We start from the raw sequence: 22,062 nt of genomic DNA, 5'->3' as shown, positions 1-22,062 counted from the left end.
CAAGCCAATCGAAGTCCATGGGAAAATGATAAGCCATTACAAAAATGCAGAAGGGATACTTGATCTTCTGCATACCAAGTCTGCTCTTTTCAATTCATTTTGTTCAAAAATGAACCGATTATGTAACTGGGGACAGATTGCAGAGGAATTTGGTGATTCTCAAAGGGAACTCTTTATACATAAAACAAATATTGCATTGGCAACGCTGAAACGCATTGGATGTGAAATCCGCAGAAAACAAGCGCTCATGCCCAGCATCTAGGCATCGAGCATACACCATTTATTTTCATTAATGGAAGCCCAGATGCTTCAAAGAGGAATCATGAGGCAAAAAACCCAAAACGTGTAATTACGCTGAAATAACAAGGCCTCTCTTTCCCCAGGAACTAATTTCTATTGTGCAATGATAAAAACACTGAAATGAGGTATCTCACTAAGAAATCTGATTGGGCAAATACTGGGAGAAGTTTTAATTTTGTATTTGGTTGCTCTAGCAGTTGTCACATTGCAGACAAATGAAAGCAAAGCTCTGTGACTCACATAGAATTACCAGACTAGCTTACCATTTCATTACCACCTCTCTTGCCATATGTTTGCCATTATCCTGTTTATTTTGCTTCCTCTTATGGAATTCTATAGTTTTAGACAGTTCTTGCCATGGCAATGATATGGCAGCATTGCAAAAATTCTGGTAAGGGTAAAGAAAACACTTTGTTGAGCACATAATTTACAAAAAGTGCCTCAAAGTCTTCAGAAATACGTAGCACCTTCAGTCTCCAGCAACGTCAAAAGACTGGCAGATGCTATGCATGGCTGGAAATAAGACCCCCTTCACATCGATCAGAGAGCAGATTCACAATCTGCACCCTATAAACTATTTGCGATAACAGAAGGACGACTACAGCGTTCAGGCGAATCGACCATTTCCAGCTACTGAGCACAGCTCTCTGTCAGGAGAGGTCAATATGTTTTTCCATTTTTAAACAGCTATTCCAGGTTCACATAGGTCTTGCACATTGCGTCGATACAGAGCTGCTAAGGCAGCAGCTGGATGCTGTGAAACGCTTTCAGAGGTTGATGGTCTGACTTGGTTTTCATCCCACATCAGCCCATCACTCCTCTAAGTTCCATCAACGTTACCTTTCTGGTAAGAGGTACCTCTATAGGCACTGGTATGACTTCTGCTAGGAGACAGCCGTAAAATGCCACCATAAACATGACTGGGTCATTGTTGGGATAAACAAGGGCTACCTACAATTCACAAAAATGTTTTGTTAGTTGAAATACAAGGAAAAATTGCAAAGTTCAGATCCATAGCGACTAAAAGTCAGAAAACTTTGTGTTATTTCACATTCTACCACAGCATTTTTCACAGGGCATCTTCAAGCGCTCTTTCTTCCACGGAATGTATGGTATGCGCATGAGTTCCTCATGCAGTAATGTCAGCATTCCCTGCGTGCCCATGCACATGAAGATGCACACACAGCCAAAACACAGAGATCTAAAACTCTGTATTTCTCTCAGAAGTGCAATGCTCTTCCTTAGATGTATTTCAAACCCCAGAGCGAAGAAGTTGCTTACAGAGGAGCCAGTAGGACTGAAAAATCACAAAAGTTTCTTTCACAAATAGCCTGTCCCTTGGATAAGAGTCTCGCTATTAAAAGAACAAGATTATAGCGTCTGTGGTAAGTTACAGCCCCCCCAGCCCTCTTTTTACTTCAGAGGGAGAAGCAGACAGTCCCAAACTCATTACCCTATCTCCAGGTTTTAACACGGGTTCATTTTTGGTCCCCAGTTTATTAAGCAGTGTGTAGGCCAGCTTGAGACTTCTGCTCCACAATTTGCCTAGAACACAAAGAAGAGAGACTTGCACAACTCTAAATCAACCCAGTGTACAAGAGCATTTCATTTCTTGACTGCTTTTACCACCTACAGTCACGTCCTCTGTTTCAGTTACACTGCTTTATCTACAAAGCTGTCACGAACCAGGAAGGTATTTGCAACCACACTAAGACCAACAACCCTGTGTTCTATCCACTACTGCTCTTTTGGAGCGGTTTGGCAATGAAAGCCAGGGCTCAACTCACCATACGTGAGGGTATAAACCGGTTTTCCTGTAACATCCAGTGCTGTCAGACAGGGGCACTTAGCCTGTGTGGTTCCCCAGCGCTGCAGTGCTGCTTCTAAGGCAGGAGGCCAGTTACAAACAACTCCCAGGGGTTCTCCCTTCACAGGCGTCATCTGGCGTCCCTCTGGCTTGGGCTGATTTGGGTCAGGCTGTGGAACTGAACGGAATTCAATCATGTTTCCAGTTCATCTTGGCCCATTTGTTACCAGAGCGTTAAACTGGAAAGACGCACTGAAAACAAATGCTTTGCTTTATTGCCTTTAGGTTTAACAACACCTATCACATTTCATTTTCTAGGAAGCCCTGCACAAAGCAAAACATCATGATGAACATAATCTTCTCCTACAGTGCTATTAAATAGGTATTCAATTCAACAGTGAGGAAAGTCATGCAAAATTGGAGAAAAGAAAAACAATCTTACAAAATAAGGTTGTAATGAAGTTACCAGTAAAGACAATCCCTTTTGGGAAATTAATTAAAGTAGCCTAAGCAAATGAAGACATTTTAAAAATGTTTAGACATTTTTGTTAATAATTTTTAGTTATTGTAAGAAGTTTAGTGTTGAGGAGGCCACCCAAAGTTCAGCAGTAAATTACTTCAAACATTGGATTTGTATCAGACTATTCATGAAGGCTACTGCTAGCTGCAAATAGTGAATAAGAATCAACTTCGAAAGCAATGGCTTAAATAAATTCGGCACTGTGCATGTCTGCGTACGTATAACAAATGATTAGTAAAACTCGTTATTTGGTGCTATTACCTTCCACAATTTCTTCAAAATCATCCACAAAAAATTCTTTCAGGGGTGGTCTTTTAGGTCTTTTCAAGGTGTTAAGCAACTGCTGAATTTTCGTGGAGACTCTACTGCTCACAGGAACACCTAGAGAGAAAGATTTTGTCTAATAAGTGTTCATCATCTCTATTAACATTTACATCTTACATCCTTCCACCAGAGGATACTTCTCTTGGTGCGTGCACTCACTCAACTACTGGCTTCCATTATAAAAGGCTGTGCCAGTGCAGGACGACATTAGTATTATATCAGTTCTGTATTAAGTCAGTGGTCAGAAAATGCTAGTAATAGAAATTCATTTTTAAAGCATTTACTCCCTTCCAAAGCCCAATTTCCATCTCTCTGACCCACTGCACTCGCTGTAACACAGCCTCCAGACCTGCGCCCACCTGCAGAATCGATCAGCTGCAGTGCAGGGCTGCCAGCAGAGGGAGGACACAACAAGACCAGAAACATTAATGCTCCCCCTCTACACAAAGGTTTATGCCAACCAGCTTAGAGTATTATCAGCTTCACGGGAGCTTAATTATAGTTAAGAATTACATTGTTTCATTCATCTTACCTCTCCTTTTGGGATTCTAGGACAAAAGCTTTTAAAAACAAATTAGCCTACCTCTGCATTTGTAATTTTACTTAAAAAGTGGTAGAGAAGAGAAAAGCCTATTATCTCTCCCATGATTTTCTCCAGTTCAGTACACAGTAGGTAATTGCTGCAGCATGGGAATGTGTTAATGCCAACGCCACAACTGCGGCATAGGAATGTGTTAATGGTAGTGCCATAATCATTTCAAATTTGTGAAGTGCTTAAATGGGATAAACTTGAGTTGGGAGAATAAATCATGACTTAAGTCCTTCCTTAACACCGTTCTAATTTCTGGGTACTCTGGAAGGTTCCGTACCATCAGCAGTATCCATGAGACTAGACCGATTAGATCCCTTGTGCATGCCTTTCACGATCCCTGAAGGAGGAAGGTCAATCGCTGCTGGGCGTGCTGAGGAAGAGGAGGTAGTTGCTGTGACATCTGGGGGAACTGAGAAATTTTCTAAAAAAAGGGAGAATATTGAGATGGCAATTAACATATACCTTTTATTATCAGGTGGAACAAGCAAAGTGTTAGTTACCTGTTACCAACAATCTTAAGAATTTAATGGGTTGAATGTATGGGAGCTCTTATTAATGGTAAACGCACCGCTTCCTAAATATTAAGTAGCTCTAGGAGGTGCACATTATCTGCTCTGGAAAACAGAAAATGAAGGCACAAGATGAGAGGCTTTGTCCATGTCAGGAAAGTGGTTCAGCAAAACAGAACTCCTGTTCTTGGCCTCTAACCTTCAAATCAAGCTACATCTTTTGACCTTCAGCACTGTAAAAAAAGTTTGAAATCCACATGAGCTCTGAAACGTTCAAAGCCCCACAACAAAACCCTACACCACCTATGCAGTAATCCCTCTTGCTAGAATTATATTATTTAACTTTTTTGTCAGTAAGGGCTTTCTAAAACAAAACATGTGGTAGCCTATTGACTAAACCAGATCAGCAAAAAAAAAAATCATGTTGGGTTTAAATTTCTTCCAGTTCGGTGGCTAAACAGCACGAGCCTGTCCAGCAGTTAAATCGAATGAATACAGTGAGCTGGGTCTTACTTTTGCTTTAAGTTGCAAGACACTGTTCTGCTTTTCAGATGAGTTTGTAAGCTTCAAAACTGCAAGTAACTCTGCATACTTCAGTATTTCCCTCATTAACTTTCTCTTAAATAAGCAATTTTTGCTTACATGGGATTTCTTTATACAACACAGTCAGTTCAATCATCTGACAGGGCAAGAATATTCTATTCTAGCTTAATAGAACCAGCAACTGCTGCTTATGAAGGAAAAGACCCAACGGTTTTGAAACTGTATGTTGGCTTGCACAGAGAGAGTCTGAAGGAAGTCAGATACTGAATAATTCCCACAGAAAGATTTTTGTGGTTGACTCTCTGCGCCCCTCTCTCTAAGGTGAAAAAAATCCATTTCTGCATCCCTTTGGAGATAGTGGGAAGGAATATTTCTCATGTATTGAACTTCTAAGATCAGTAGGAAGGACCTAGATTTTGTACAACTCCACACATCTCCAGGACTTTTTATTGGTCTCTCTAAAGATGTATAAAATTGTGTATGTGAGAGTTCCTATTCATTTAAATGAGGTGTTAACACAGGATGAATGTGGCATCTACATGGCAAATACAATTCCAACAAAGATTTAAAACTTCTATTTTGCATAAAATACTAATTATACTAGACAGTAGTTATTCTGTAAGTAAAAGGTAGATTACCTTAATTCATTACAAAAGGTAAACGTGGCTTTCTGTATGCTCCAATTAAAAACAGGCTCTCTGCTTCAAAGACACATTAATTATATTGACTACGTTTTAGAGGCAATTTCCCAGTTTTCCATTTCAGAAAACAACGTGCATCCCAGGAAATAAACAAACAAAAATAACAACAGTAAAAAAAAAATTAAGCAAAACAGTTAAAACCACCAGCACTTCTATGCACTGCTTGCCCCAAACAAGTTAAGCAAAAGCAGAGAGCACACAAAATACAGACATCTCCTAAGATGCAGTAATATCCTTAACAGCAGCTAAAAAAGACAAACATACACAGAGCAAAAACAAACTTTGCAATTTCATACAGAAGCATCAGCAGCAAGGAGCACCTCAGAGCTGCAAAAAACTGAGCCTGGGGTATCCAGATCTGTAGATTTTGCTCCGTCCTCTCAATATCTGGATGCTCTGATTATTTCTCAGACTAGCCGTGAAAGATCTGTGCTAAATCTTTACTCTGCTGTAACCATGTTTTTCAATGACATGCTCATTTGTTCACATAAATGGGTGGTTTTGGTTGTTTATTTTTTAATCTAGGGCGAACAATAAACCATTAGGGCTTATAGCAAAATGAGAATGTTAAAACACAGCATTTCCCCACTCAATAGGCGAAGACACCCCTATGGTATTCATCAGGACACAGATGCCAAATGCTACTTGCATACAGCAGCTTGGTACACACAGTAGCTTCAAATAGCCGAGACATAAGCAACACAGTATACAGAAAGAAAGTTGTGCCTAACTGAGCCTGTCAGTACTCTCATCACACCCTGGAGTCTCTTCTACTTCAATAAGCTCCTGCTCCCCACTTCCCCTTTTTCAACCAGCTCAATATTCTGGAATTCTTAAGGGAAAAACAATTGCGATGGTGCAACTCCAACAAATCCTAGCAAGTTCCATCAAAACTAACTAAACTCTTGATCCGAATTTCCCTTACACAATGGACAACTCCAGCTTTATTAACACAATCTGAACTTGAAGCAATTTTTCTGTTCATACCCATCTCCTACCTATTCGAGTATTGGCAAATACATCAGCTAGTGACCCACTGGTCCCTTTGCCTTCTCCATGGGAAAGTGTAGAAGATGCTGATGAAGATGTGGATGACCCCTGAATAGATCGGTTGATCCAAGACTCAGCATTCTGTAAGCTCTGATGCAATGCAGCAGTAAGAGCAGCTTGGCGCCTTAGCGACCCCTCATCCTCGGATGCGGAAGACGTGTCTGTGTGGAAGCAGAAAAGAAAATCTAGCTGCTTAGGGAAAAGCACATCGCACTGAACATGCTCTCTTTCCAATTCATATATCAACGGCACAGGCTTGTAATATGAAGATCTTTTTTCCACAGGCTGCATCAAACAAGGTGACATTGGCCAAAACAGAAGACAAAGCAGCAGACATCTCCAATGTGAACACATTCACCCCCGGTGTTTTGCCCCTGTTTAAAGCCCACAAAAGATTCACCTCCTCAGACAAGTATCCTTCCCCTGAGTTTTCCAAGTTTAACAACTTATCTCTCATTACTTTTCCATTCATATTCTATAATGTCAGATGCTGTATTGCCTAACTTCGGTAATTCTGAAATGGAAAGTGAGGGGTCAGTATCATTGTTAAAACTGAAAATTCACAGGAACAAAGCAGAATGCAGACACTAGGAAACAAATGTGCCAAGGCTACATGCAGATAATGCTTTTGTCCGGTATTCTCAATAGGTCCCTTTCAATTGCAGAAAACAAACCAAAAAAACCCACCCCAAAACAAAACAAAAAAGAGAAAACTACTACAAGGCACTGCATCCTGCATTTCCGAGAGAACAGATACCTTGTCTATCCTAAAGCTGTGACCTATTTTCTTCATCACAAAGAAAGCACTCATTACTTGGCATCTTCAGTTGTACAGTGCTACATATAAACATTCAGTGAGGCTTTGGTCTAAAATCTACGTGTTCTTCAAAGTGATTGCCTGCCTATAATACTCTAGTTGTAAATCAAACTACTGAATCTCGGTCTACCCACTTGCCAAAGTAGAATGCAGTCACAGGCTGAAGAAAAAGATTCCAGACACACAGAGTGCTAACCTTTACTTGTGTAGTACCAGTACAGGTCAGAATGTGCTGCAGTCCTGGACAAGTTAGTACAAAGCTGAGACTCAAGCAGACACCGGGAACATGCATTAGCCCCCAGCAGAAAGGAAAAGAAAAAAGGAAGTATGAAGAAAAAAGGAGGTAAAAAACCAGTTATGAGTGAAGTGGCCTTGCAGAGCTGTTTCAGGGAGAGATATGAATTCGCAATGAGATATGAATTCACAGTCTTGAGATGACTTCATCAATCCAAATAACTGTGATGCTTCTGCACAATGAGACACAACATAAAAGTCACTGCTGAAAATTACACATATTCATCTTTAAGCCAGTGCATATAGCTGCTTGAAAACAGAGAGGTTTATTAATATCTGATGCACATGCACCGTAACAGACACCACGTTATCCAAGGTGTTTTGCTGCAGCCATTACATGGGAGGAGTTACGAAGGAAAAGTCCTGCAAGTCATAGAATTCCCCAGGACCCCCCTCTAAGGTCCTTGCCCAGAAACATACATTGCTGCAAATCCTTTCCTGTGTGTTGAGTATTAAACCTTAACAAAATCAAAACGTGAATTATGCAACAGAAATAGGTGTGAGGGAAGCAAAAGAAGCCTCAGCCCAGAAAGCGTGCTCAGCTCTTGCCAACTGATCCGTTAAAAGCTCCCCGAAGAGGAGCCATTTTCACAGCCCTAACAGCAGCTCCATGAAAACAAGCAGCTGCTCAAACGTAGCAAGAGAGCTACAGGAGTAACAGACTACCTACAAATGTGCTGAAGAGCTTGAATATTTTGACAATTGCAGCCTCTTGATTTGGAAACTGTTACTAATGCCTACCTTTGCATCCACACAGACACGCACACTGTAAGAACCTAACCTGGGGGAGTGCAGGCGTCAGCTGGAGACTGAACAAAGGTAGACCGTCTTTTCGTTGGCATGGGCAGAGCCATCTTCTGTTCTTTGTGTTTTGCCAGTGCTGCTTGAACCGCTTCTGTGTGGATATCTGCAAAATGGAAGTTCATACACTCACTTTTACAACAGTAGAGGAGGAAGAAAAACACACAAGGCTTACACATGTGCAACTATTGCTAGGTATCTGTATTTATGCAACCCCCCATTTTACAGTATCTTCCCAAACAACTACATTTTGCCATCTCATGAGTAACATTTCCCTTTTTTTAAAAAAAAAAAAAAAAAAGAAAAAAGACAGGGAAACTAACTGAGGTTTCTAAAGTTAGCAAGCTATATAGCAGGGCCGGGTTTTTTTAGTCCAGAATCTTCTGGATTAGTCATTATATTCTTGTGTCTCCAGCAACTTTTATAGAAACCCCAACCCCACCAGGTTGTTCCCCTCAACCAAAGGTTATTCTAAAATATGCCTGTGTGTAATTTAAAATATGCACATAAGTAATAGTTTATACAGCCCCAGGTGCACCTCTGGTCTATAAACTGACCAATTCTGAGCCAATTGTCTGATTCAGGAAAAAACTTATGTTGAAAAACCTGAATGGATGCAGATTTCATGTAAATCTTGAAAGTTACTAACTGCAGCTGTAAATACATGCTGATTAGGAACTGAAACAGGCCAGGACGTGAGGCTTCCACCCCCTGCAAACATCCAGAACTCTTTAAAGGAAGACACATCACTGGTGACGAGAAGACAACATTAAAAAAAAACTACTATGACAAGGGAGAGCTCATCTACATGAATTTCTCAGATTAACAGATTTTAATTATGCATTTCCAAAACCCAGAAAACTAGGCTCTTCTAACGCTTCATGAAATAGTGGTATGTGACAGCAGTGTTACTGGAGAAGGTACAGCTGATACACTTTATTTGCCCGTTGAGAAGAAAACTTAAATCTTGCTAATGCAAAGTGAAAAACAAAACCAGGTGGAAACAAAAAATAGGTGCCGCCACCTTCTCCTTTCCTTAAGTGGAGGAAGAGATCAGCAGGGTGCTAGTCAGCCATTTCCGCTGCTCTTTGGAAGTACTTTGAGCACAGATAGAGAAAGCCAGCTCTCATTCTCCAAGCTCCTCGAGCAGATATGCACAGCAGTCACCAATTCCAGGAAGAAATTATTACCTGTCATTTCACTGAATCTGGTTACCTACGGACATGGTTAAAATAAGCTTTCCATTCTGTGAACGACTTGCATTGAACAGTTGCATTCAAGCCAGAAAATCGAGGTGGCAAAGAGATATTTGCTTCTTCTACTTCACATTCTTTTTGATTCAGCAGCTGCAGCCCTGCAAGTCTGATGTTTCTTTATACATAACCACCAAGGTAGGACTTTCCCATCCGTGGACAAATAATAAGCTTGATTCCTTGAGAGGACACAGCACATTCTTGTCATTAACAGGAATCCCGGGTGAACTCCTGCCCTCGTCCTTACCAGATCGATAGCGTTCATCTCTGGCTCCCCCTGAGCGAGCTCGGTGAAATTTGGATGAGGAGGATGAGGATGATGAGGCTGGAGTTGCAGATGGAACAGGCATCTGAGTTCTGGATTCCTTCTGTAATGCTGGATCAACCCCTGGAAAACAGTTCACAGTTCTCTGAGAGCAGGAAATAAAAGTAGCTTTTCTCTTTTATCATATAATTAGAAGATCTCCCCTCCCCTTTTTTTTGTGTAGTGAATTGGATCTAATTCGTATATTAATACATCTGCCCAATTATACCCTAATCAGTTAAGATATACCTGACCCTTCTTTGACCTTACGCTTAAGAGTTTCTTCCAGCTTTTTTTCTTTTTATAAGGGGTTGTTAGAGAATTTACAGTAAATCTGAAGTGGTGACCTAATACACAATTTCACATAATTTAAGTAACCTATTAGTGATAAAGGGAGATGAAGTCATCTTTAAGGAATCCATTACAAAATACAAAAGCAAAGGTGATAAGATTTTGATAAATGAAATAGTAGATAAGGCAGGTAAGTCCTACGCTTCCACACACTTAATAGGGCCATTTGCAACGAGCTTCGATGTTTTGTGATTTAGTATCAGTAGGGTTTGCTCCCTATTTTGCCATGTTTCCAATGGGAACAGGACTGCATCACGCTCTCATTATTGCATCAAGACAGAAGAGAATTAGCAGTTTAACTTGTGCTAAAGTGATACATATAAACTCCTTTTGGAGACCATAGTCACTTATGCCAGCCTCCTTGTAGGCACTGCTGCTATGGGCATGAGTAAAGGGGTCTGACTGATGCAATAAGTCATTATCCCAAATTAAGTCTGAGTTGTGAAGAGCAAACCCATAGAAAAATACGTTGAGAAGCAGTGTTCCACTGACCAGTGCGCATTATTGACAGGAAAACCAATAATATACCAGTGGCAAGAGCCTTTGCTGTTCGCATCAATTACAAAACCAAATAACCTCTAGTTGTCCAGATTCTGGCTCCTTTCAGCGTGTCAAGAGGTGAGTTGATTTATCATCCTGGAAAAGTTTGGTTTTCCCATGAATATAGGGAGCTAAATAGATGATCTGATAAGAAATTAGCATTTTACATAATTCAGGAAGGGACAAGCAAGGAATCGTTGCTACGGGATTTTCAATTCTCAAGTGAATTGTGTGTCAGTGGGAACTTTTTAAAAACTAAAGGTCATACAGCTGTAATTACCTTCAGGTTGTCACCTGAAGTCATGCAAAAAGAAGAGCAATTGTGTCATCTAAATATGTGCTGCTTATGAATTCTCACAAACTACCAAAGGATTACAGAAACGATGAGGAAACCACAAATCCTGGAGTCCAATTCCAGTTATACCACTTTCTTAGTGTGCGGTTTTAGGTAAACAACTTAAGGCAAGCGCCTCAAGCTCAGGGAACTTACAATACCAGCAAATCACACCTAACTAGTTACAGAAACGTTCAACCGTCTCCTGTACCTTCCAACATCCTAAAGAGCAGCATATTAATTGTATGTTACAGCAAACTAACTATCCACTTAGCCCAGCATTACATGCATTGGAAAAAAATCAAGAGCACGGGGGCAATGCGCTCCTGGAAGAAGTTCTCTCTTAACCCCCAGCATTACTATTTGGCCTCGGAACCTCTTCAAAACTTTTTACCTCTCACTCAAATTTTTAGTAGTCCCGTTTGTGATATCGACATTCAATGGAGGCAAGCGAGCTTATGTATCAATGATTCTTTAAACTGTCAAGCAAAAAAAACTAGAACCTTTATTTCTAGATAAAAAGAAGATACCCTGCTAGCCAGAAATTCTCAAATTGTATTAGGGAGACAAACAACTATTCTCCATTTTCACTTTTTGGTATTTTTTGGATATCGTAACATGTAGCACAGAGTTCTGTATTCGCTTATTAAAACATAACCATCACCTGTACAAAGATGCCAGCAGCACAAAAAGTAGAATGGAAAAGGAAAAGAGACTTCTGTGGTTTAGGCACAGGACCTGGTAATCAGAAGACCTGGACTTCAGAGCAAGATTTTCAACTCAAAATCTCAGTTTACCCACATCCAAAAGAATCAGTGTTTGTGTCCCCTTCCTGTCATTCTGGAATACATTTCATTGATAACTAGTTGAACATCTTTGGAGTGTTTATTTGCCTTAATCAAAAACAAGAGTTTTATTTTGATCCGAAGACAAGACAACTTCAGACTGAGAAGAAAAGCTTAATGCTTTCTGATCATTCGAGTATTTACGAATTCAAGTACCCACTAGATGTCAGCAGCAGATTTAACACCATTTTAAATGAATTATTAAATTCATATTCAGTTCTCTTATAAGTCTTGCAAAAGCATCTCATCTGCTCATCACGAGGTAAACATGACATTCCATTTACAAAGGGATCAAAAGTGTCTGTAAGTGACATGACACACCAAGAGCAAGCTCTTTGTTTAAATATTTTGCTATGACAAAATAACATGTTACAGTAGCCTAACAAAGCATTCAAGCACAGATGAGGGAAAAAGCGTATAGCTACATTAAATCACAAATGGTTATACAACAAAGCAACGCAAGCGAGCCAAGCCTGGCAGGTGATAGGTGACTACTTTAGCATTCCCTTTATAATAATCCGGCTACAGTTGCAGTTTCTACTGGCAAGATCTGAATCTACAGAGACGTGAAGAAGAAATTATTTTAGATTTGCTTTTGAAGGATGGTATGGGTTTTTTAATTGTCGTTAGTTTTTAAGCAGAATTAACTGCTTTGTGATCCCTGCATTTTGTTGAAGGAAGAGGTTCAATGATTTAGAGATTCAGAGATTTTTCTTCATAGAAAGAGTTTTAGATTAAAAGAATCGTCATAAGTATCACATATGATCAACAAGGATATAAGTTTACATTAATAACAAGGACAGTAAGTGCTATATTCATCTGACAGAAGAAAAGCAGCAGGCAAACCTGCTATTCTGCTGTTTTGCATACAGAATCAAACAGAAGCACTAGTGTTGGACTGGCTATTCCTTATAATAAGATGATTTTTTCAAGCTACACGCCTTTGAAAATTATGTAAATAACAAACTCACAAGGGTTTACAAGTCACACTGAACAGCACTTCCAGAACACAGGGGACAGCCTCGCTCATCAGCAGGCATGGCTGCATAAGCTTAGTGTGATTGCTGCTGTCTTCCAGCGCTGAGAACTCACCAGATTTAGGAGATTCAGAGACTTTTGCAGGAGTTACTGCCTAGATGGATCTTAATTCTGTGCTGTACAAGGCATGAAGGAAAAATTCAGGTGCTCCATTGACTTGGTGCTGGATATTATTTCAAAGGTGGAGAAATATATTTGCTAGAGTCAATTGATAAGCTTTATTTGAAATTGTGATATCCCTCAGATTGAATGAGGAAGAAAATAATTCCTCATTTGTGGCAGCTGCAAGTCAGATCTTGTAAATGGGTGAAACTCTCTAAACAACACTAAGCTGGAGCGCGTGTGCATGATTTACAGGTTTAGACAAAGCTGTTTTATCACTGGGTACTATTCCACATTAGCTCCCATTTGAAATAACATGATGCTGGAAGATGGGGAGGAGGAAAGAAGAAAAAAAAAAGGCCAAAGTTTACAGGAGAGTTCTGCTGACTTATTGGCAGTCCACAGCACACAGGCTGGCAGGAAGGACTTTTCTGAGACAGGAAATATATGACAGCCCACTCGGGAAGCAAAGAAGAAATACTTCTTTTCCAAACTGCCGTGATTTCAAAGAAATGAAACACTAAAGTAACAGAATCTGTAACATTCTCATCTTGTGCTATACATGAATACATGAAGCAGAAAAGACAACAAAATGTACACTAACAGCTAAAATTCATAGATCAAATAAACTAGCTTCAAATGTTACCAATTTCAACAGGTTTACAAGCATATTACTCCTGTCTTCCAACACCTTTCCCTGAGGTACTGGAATGCAAAAAACACTGGAGCACATTCATCTCACCTTTACAATAAAAAAGCAAGCACACCAATGTTCTCTTTGCTTGTTTAAAATTTTGAATTTTTTTTTATTTAATCATCATGAGAATAGAAAACAGGAGTAAAAGCACTCTAGCAGTTACATAAAAAGGTTCTGATAGTGAATCAGGGCTTAATGAATATAATTTCCTTTACACATTAGCAGAGGAACCAAATGCATTATCTTAAATAGCAAGAAAATGTACTGTGCCAACAGTCTATGTGCAAGGGCTGCTAATTTTGGCAGGAGGCATTTCTGCATCTGTATTGTTTGAGCTAAAAAGTTGTAAACGCTTTTCCAGATTTGCAGCAACTCATATGGACAGGAGCTTTTTTTCTACACAGAAATTTGCCTGTAGTCTGCAGCAAAAACCTAGTTTTAAGAGGTGGTGAGTTGTTATACCATCTCTTAGTAGCAGAGCGGTTCATCCATCCATCCAAGAAGTGTTTCTGAAAATAGCAAAAAAATAGCATTGCATTGCATCTTTTAAAATAGGCATAAAAATATTCGGTCCTCACAAGTAACTCTGGGGTTATTAAAAAAAGTCAGTGTTACTCCAGCAAAAGCAACATCTCAAAGCCCCGAGACCCCAGTCTGTTTCAGAAGGGAGCTTGTGGTTTAGCTAGTTACACACATTTGGAAAGACGTAAGAATGAGATGACAGCAGGGCGGCCTTTATTTTCGCAGGTGGTTAGGCAGTAGTGTAACATGAAATAAGCACGCCTGTCCTCCCTGGTTTGGTCCGGGCAACAGTGAAATCAGCAGCATTACTTAACATGCACAACCTAGGAAGCTGCTCAAAATATCTTCTTCAAATCCTTCTTGTGCAGCAGCCAGCACGTAACACAGGAGCAACAACTCTGGTATCCCAGCTCCATCACCTCAGTAAGTTCCATTTACAAAAATGGATGTTGCACCAGGAAAACATGTATCTTTAGGTAATTAACATTGTTGCCTTAACTCTAAAATAATGAGGCAAGCTCCCAGAGGCAATGTGAACAGAGCACAGATTTAGCAATAAGAATCTCCCAAATTGTAACGCTGACATGCCCTGACATGTCACCATACCTACCTTCATCTCATTTCACATCTATGAAATGGAGACAATACATTAGCTAACATCAGGAAGGTGCTTTGAGAAATGTAATGCACTAAATGCCAGCAGTAAATATTTTTTGTTGTTGTTGTGGACTAAATTAATTTTCTTCTCATTAACAAGGTGACCTGATTCTGAATCCCTCATGCATGACTTCAATAGGATTTTTGCAACAGGAAATTCCCAGATATAGGGGCAGCTGGATATAAGATATATAAAAAGCTGGAGGGCTGAGCCAGAACGGCAGTCAAAATGCTATCTGAATTGGTGACCTCCTATCAGCCTGTATGTCTTCCTGAACTCCGGCTCGTTCTGCAGCCTTGAAAAGCACGACAATTAAAATAGCAGTGCCACAGACAGTCTTGCCAAACACTTTTTTTTTTCCCCCTCCTAATTAAACAACATTTTCTGAAACAAACCAAACATGCGTGCACAACACCAGGCATGAGGGGCACAAGATCATATTGGAAGTTGAAAAGCAACTCGCAGAGACCTTCAGCCTCCGCTGGACTCCAGGACAAAAGCGAGTCTGCCAAGAAAGCACCTAAACATCGGAAAGAAGCCCACATTTCCTTCTAAGGCTCAAGATCCCCACTGGTATACACATTGGACTGAGAGACTGTAAAACCTGCTTAACAAATACCTACTTATAAAGACCATAAAGAGGGATTAGTCATGTGTATTACTTTTGGGTTTCTTTAAATAACAGAAAGAGATTTGAATCAAAGGCAACAACCGAGTCTTCAGAGACTCCTATCACATAGTGGTTCAGGTACTCAGTACTCAGAGTGCTGTTTGTAACAAAATCTCAAAGTTGAAGACTAAAAAACCAATTTCTGCTTGCCTTGCCACCTTCAGCATGTTGGCTCAGGCAGAATACACTGTTCTTATGTATATAAAGCACCCACTGTGGCACTCAAAGTCTCTCACAAGAGAACGGGCACCAACTTTTGTTGAATATGCAAACAAAAAGAACTTGAGAAACAACTGGGATGGAGGAGAGCAGGAATGCAACCATCAAGTGTTTTGAAGTGGCAGAATCTAGAAGCTACCACCTGACAGCAGCAGAGTCCTTTTGTGCTCCTCAAGCAATTGCCTGAAGTGAACTGCTGTAATTTCAGCAGAAAAACCCCTATATGATCTTTCCCCAGTGAACGCAGTGCTGATGGTCAATAAATGCACTTTTAGCCTTCACTCTTTTAAATTTTTTTTGGCAGTACTTCAGTCTCAGTAAATTACAGTAAGTCCAGTCATGACTGCCTGTCATACCCATTCATTCCCCAAGCTGCTAAGAGCCAGCCACATTAGTTTTTAATGGTTAAGCATCTCAGCATATCAGTAGCGCAATTATTTTGGGTAAGCATCCCCATAATAATTATTGGGCATACTTTCAGCCATGTCTTTCAGTTTACAATTATATATAATTATCCTACATACAATCAGCTCTACTGCTAAGGATCTTTGAACCAAAAGAAACAGATGTAAACAAAGTACATGAATTCAGCTACTCTGGTAAAATAAACCAACAAATTATGAAAATTCTCGTGTTTCTCCAACAAGGAATTAAGGTGGCTGAAAGAAGGATGCAGTACAAACTCTGCAGTTAGGCCATTTTTAAGAATGTTTCAAGAATGATTCTCACACCTCATGATCAATTCAAAGCCCTTGAGTTCTCAGCTGACAAGGGAGTAGGACGTGATTTATGTATGTGGGAGATAAAGACAGGGCTTTCGAAGTGTTGAAATACACAGTCTCTACAGAGACCCACCAACCTGCTCCGGAACTACCAGGAATCCCTGGAGTTCAACATAAACAACTGAACTAGAGGCAAAATACTGCCCATGACTTCATGGCATCCATGCAACCTCCACAGTGTAATTCTAAGAGTACTGCATTCAGCTCTGGGGCCTCCAACATAAGACAGACATGGAGCTGTTGGAGCGAGTCCAGAGGAGGCCATGGAGATGATGCGAGGGCTGGAGCACCTCTGCTCTGGAGACCTCAGGCTGAGAGAGTTGGGCTGGTTCAGCCTGGAGAAGAGAAGGCTGCGGGGAGACCTTAGAGCCCCTTCCAGTCCCTGCAGGGGCTCCAGGAAAGCTGGAGAGGGGCTGGTGCCAAGGGCAGGGAGTGACAGGCCAAGGGGAATGGCCTGAAGCTGCAGGAGGGGAGATGGAGATGGGATCTGAGGCAGAAATCCTTCCCTGTGAGGGTGCTGAGGCCCTGGCATAGGTTGCCCAGAGAAGCTGTGGCTGCCCCTGGCTCCCTGGCAGTGTTCAAGGCCAGGTTGGATGGGGCTTTGGGCAACCTGGGCTGGTAGAGGGTGTCCCTGCCCATGGCAGGGGGGTGGAGCTAAATGGGCTTTGAAGTCCCTTCCAACCCAAAGTGTTCCATGGTTCTGTGATTAGATAGCTGAGGAAACATGTATGAAACAGAATAGTTCAGAGTTGGCAAATGAAGATCCCTTTAATGTCAAAGCTATGCCAAATCCTTATGCCAGCTGAAACAAGTACCTACCTTGGGTTTGTGGAACATATGGAGCCAGAAGCTTTGCTCTCTTCTTCTCATACCCCTTTTGTGTGATGTCCCCTAAAACCAAGGAAAGAAAACTCATTTAATCAGGTCCTCATTTTTCAGTTTGAGGTCTGTTTGCTTTTCTTTTCAGTGACATGAAGGTTTCACTTGAACACAGCAATGCATTTGCTGAAGAAAATCTGAGACCAAAAAATGCAAGTACTTTATGATTTCAAAGCCTCCATATTCTAGAACTTCTGTAGTTTCCCTTGGGATCAGAGATATACACTATACACTATTTAAATGCAATAATTTGAATCAGAACAGCTATCTAAATGGAATATCAAAGCAATGAAAACCTAAAAAGGCAAACTTGGGAGTGCATGAAAATATTCTGTAACCACAAAGCTAACTTAGGCTAACAAAATGGAATAATTCCCAAACAACAGGGAAAGTGCAAATTTAGACCCTTGTCTTAAACTAATCAAATTGAGAACAGCTCTTAGTAATAAAGTGAGCCCACTGCAGGAGCTGTTCAGAGCACTTCCGAAAACTGAGGCAAGGATGAACAGAGTCAAATTCCAGACTACTGCCCAGCAAGCACACCCTATGATCCAGAAAATCAGACATTTAATCACGTCTATTTGATATTCAGTGAAAGCAAGCTGGGGGTTGTGGATTTTTTAACACAGTAGTAGCTGTAACTCCACTGTTTGCCTACTGGCAGAAGCATGCAGAAGATAGATGTTTGAGCTCCACAGAAGCAAAAACTCCAGAAGAGAATAAGTATTAGTAAACTTTTCTCTTTTTTAAAAAACTAATCTGTCTGATCCTGGAGATGTACCATCTGGCTGCTGTCTTTTGTTTTAACTTCTCACATTACATCAGAACCACAAGAAAGACTGAAACCTTGAAGGGATTAAAACAAAAAGCCCTGCAGCATTTCAAGCCTTTTTGTAGCCTGACCTGCACTTGTAACCTCTTATCTCTTGGGGCCAAAAGATTGGAAGTGATCAAACACATAGCAATAAGAAAACAGAATTATTTGGTATTACTTCTCAAGCTAAAGTTAAGCCCATATTTGTATCACAACAAGAAACCAGTGATCACAAACAGCATGTTTTCTTTGCCGAGAGCCTGATTATTGCAAGGCAACAGAGTATTAGACACTGAGCAGCACAGGCCGCTGCATTTGCTGCCTTACAGCATCCTTCTGCCAGACACTTCCAGCCTGATCTGGAGGGCCACATCAGAAAAGGTGATTAAAGGGTTTAAGCTCTAAGCCTCCCAACACAATCGGTGTCTCTGCTAAAACATTCCAGCTAACTGGCCATTTTGGTTATAAAGGTGATTTTACAGTCCTGAAATGCTTGAGGAGGGAATGGACTTCACTCCTTTGTGCTGGACAGTCAAATGTCAGTGTCATTTGAGACACCGACGAAAAGTTGTGAAGCTGAAATGGGTACTTGTGCTGCTTACTGGAGGGTGTGCATTTGCACACGAAATTTTATCTCACTCCTCTTACACTATGCTTGACTCAGGCCCCAACAAGTCCAAACAAATCCAGCAATGAAAATTAGAATGTCCACGAAGCACTGAAATGCCAACCAAAGCATTAATTTTAATGCTTGACTGCAATATATGGCTCAGTCAAATTAATCCAGCTCACAAGAAAGGTATGTGTAAGAAAAGTACACCTTCAAAAAAAGAGCTATACAAAGAGTACATGCCAAAAGGATAATATTTTGATCAACTGCATAAGCTAAAAAATCCGCCAGCTTTTCTGAGATTTGCCTCTCCGTTTTCAGAGGCAGTTTTAATTCCCCACGTTTGTTCATTTGGGTAGCAAATAGACCAGGGTGACTGCCACTTCAGGAAAAACAAACCTGTGCAGAAAGAGGGAGGGATTTTTCCTTATAAGCCAACCCACAGATTTGTTTGTAGCTTGTTATTTAGTGATTAATTTCTCCACAAGATTTAATTAGACTCTTGACATCGGTGGTTACACACTATATGTAATGAAACATGTGCCACAAAATTGTTGGAATTACTGAGGAATACCAGTACGTTACTAATACCAGCACTCTCAATTTAAGTACCAGGAGCATCACATTCTGTTTGACGTACTGGGAAGCAAAGAATTCTCTCTAATCACTTCCTTCATACTAATATCCTACCAGTAAAACAGATCTATCCTCACACGAACGCAAGGCTTACGGTTCACAGGTTTGCATTTGGAAGTTTGAAGCTGAAGTGAGATACTACTGAAAAACAAGAAGGTAACTCAGGCCAAAACACTATTTGCAACCTTAACTACCATGTGATACAGATCATTTACGTTATTGCTTGAAAAAAGGATTCTCTGAGCATAAACTAATGAAAAAAATAAAAAGCCTAATGCTATTTGGCAAGAGCAGGAAAGTTCCAACTGGCAAAATTCAAGCAACAGAAACAAGGGTGATAAATCCCTGGGACTTCCCTGCAGCACTGTGTCTTCCCACTGCTGAATTTCCAGGTAGAGTTTGTAATAATAAAAATAATAATTCCACTATTTTGACAAACAGGTGGACAGTCTCAAGCACCTGCCTACAGGATTAGAAAGCACAACACTTAAATTTTTAGACTAGCCCTACTGAAGTGGAACTAGGCAATAAGGACTGAAAAGGTTAAGAGAAATAGATAAATTAGAGTTCTTTATTTAAGGATGGTCATCCATGCAGGTTAGGAACAGAAGACTATTATCTGAAATAAAGCTCCAGCAAGACACTGGGACTAAGGCTCTTGGAAAAAAAAAGCTTGTGCGTAGGCACGGGTGACAGGTGTAAAGTCATCTCAATAAAATTATGATCCGATTACTACAACCACAATAGTTATGCCCAAATTGACATCTCAGGTCTTGGAAGCAAGCATCCCTTTAATATGCTGCACGAGAGGAATGAATTTATTGTATAGAGCCTCTTCCATCTGGTCATATAGAGTCCAAATTTGGTATCAATCCACTGAGACAGAAACCAAAGATTCACTAAGAGAGAAATTTTCTTTCACCCTGTTCCTTTTCTGCTGATCTGCAGGAAATGGAAATGGCTAGATCCGAACATCAATGCGGACTTCCTCACCGAATATCATAAATTACTGCAACAGGAAGAGAACCAAGACAATAGGACTGCAATCTCAAGAACCATTCATTCCTACTACATAAACCTGGTAAATCGTCAATCCCGCTTCCATAAATTAAACACTTTGTGACATTTGGTGTGCTAAATTCTTCCAGAGAGCTGGAAAAACAACCCAAGAACCACAACCCCTCTCTACACAGATGCAAGACACAGCACTACAAAGAAAGCATTAGCAAAGCAAATGAGAGCTGACAATTTAGCTTTAAAATGGTGCTAGTGTTTGTTCACTCCTAGGAAATAAATTACAAACAAAAACACTCACTGCTGAGACATTCTTTTGGCCCTCTCCCAGCTACAACTGTTTCTGTTCGGCTGTAGTCTATATTTATCTATAGCCTAGGCTAGCCGTGGTTGTGCCTCCACATGCTGAGGAGGCCCTGCTAAGGAAATGGGAGTCTTGTCAAAAGAAAGCAAAGCTTCAGTTTCTTTTCAGTCAAGACCCTTTCGCCATATCCAACTAAGATTTTTCTATGTCGCAGTCTTTCCTAGTGTCTCAAAATGCTATGTTGGGAATCTTTAGTGTTTGGGTGTTTGGTTTGGTTTTTTAAAGGACACGTGAGTGTGAGCTAAGCTGCTGATCACTGATGTGGAGGAGGAACAGACTCTCCTTCCTCTACACCTCTGCTGCAGTGACAGCAGCCATCAGCTCAGGCTTCACCTTCCACAGATAACCAGTACATCAGAGCAGAGTGACGTGTAAACACAGCCCACCACCACTACAACCCAGTGCATCAGCTCCACACACTACCAGTTTCCTCACTACACTACCCAAACTCACAGTTTTTCTACCCCAACCAGTGCAAAGCTCTGCTACCACCTGCACTACTCACAAAGGTTAACTCATCCCAATGCACGAGACATTTTCTCCTGCAGAGCCACCAGCTCCGTTTTCCTGCTCATTTGCAGAGCATTTGATGGACCAGCTCCAGCCAGCTTCACAGAACAGGTTTTCTGGCAGACCGCTGGTGCTGGTATCGCATTGCTTCAGTAATTCCTCATGTTACTATATATCACAATACTGTTCCCCTCTTTCAAGCCTCTCCTCCCTCCATTTAATCTTTTCCCTCTTCTGACAGTTTTAAAAGAAGAATTTAAAGAAATCCTACTTTTCGAGACACAGCAGGTCTTGCAAATACACAAGAGATGCCCTTCTGTGGATTCAGAGTAGGAAATAACTCTAGATTTATGGTTTGCAGAAACAAGACAAGTTAAATCAAGAAACAACAATTTCTCCTCACTTGGAACACCTAGACAATAATCCTGATGGCAGACACCTCCATGATGAAATCCAAGGGGCCCTGCTTGTTTGTGATTAAATAAGCACACATTTGAGAAACAGAATTCCCTAGAAAAATGCAAAAATTGCTTCCGAGATTCCTTTTTCATATGATTCTCCAAATTTCTTGAGAGGAAATTAGAATTCATCCTCATCACGCAAATCCAATCTGGATGTTCTGACAGTGCAGGAGAAAAGATGACCTTGGCGATGACGGAAAA

At 40.6% G+C, this 22,062-nt stretch overlaps 1 protein-coding gene across 5 annotated transcripts in view; it reads right to left on the bottom strand.

Annotated features, from left to right (window-relative positions):
* DIP2B (disco interacting protein 2 homolog B) overlaps positions 1 to 22,062 on the bottom strand; it is a 70,292-nt gene that overhangs the window by 22,429 nt on the left and 25,801 nt on the right. For 2 of the 5 annotated variants that reach the window (XM_054806935.1, XM_054806930.1), the window contains exons 2-10: positions 17,393 to 17,464; positions 9,759 to 9,899; positions 8,239 to 8,364; positions 6,295 to 6,507; positions 3,821 to 3,964; positions 2,889 to 3,008; positions 2,088 to 2,285; positions 1,754 to 1,845; positions 1,141 to 1,251 (exon numbers count right to left, since the gene is read on the bottom strand). In XM_054806935.1, the coding sequence (XP_054662910.1) occupies positions 1,141 to 1,251; positions 1,754 to 1,845; positions 2,088 to 2,285; positions 2,889 to 3,008; positions 3,821 to 3,964; positions 6,295 to 6,507; positions 8,239 to 8,364; positions 9,759 to 9,899; positions 17,393 to 17,464 (1,217 nt within the window). Of the gene's footprint in view, positions 1 to 1,140; positions 1,252 to 1,753; positions 1,846 to 2,087; positions 2,286 to 2,888; positions 3,009 to 3,820; positions 3,965 to 6,294; positions 6,508 to 8,238; positions 8,365 to 9,758; positions 9,900 to 14,184; positions 14,232 to 17,392; positions 17,465 to 22,062 lie in introns of all 5 variants that reach the window. The other 3 variants (XM_054806933.1, XM_054806932.1, XM_054806934.1) reach the window with 3 other exon arrangements.

The sequence above is a fragment of the Grus americana genome, chromosome 31 (genome assembly GCF_028858705.1).
Source record: "Grus americana isolate bGruAme1 chromosome 31, bGruAme1.mat, whole genome shotgun sequence".
Lineage (NCBI taxonomy): Eukaryota > Metazoa > Chordata > Aves > Gruiformes > Gruidae > Grus > Grus americana.
The sequence above is the reverse complement of the archived record's forward strand: the minus strand, read 5'-3'. Positions and strand labels throughout refer to the sequence as shown.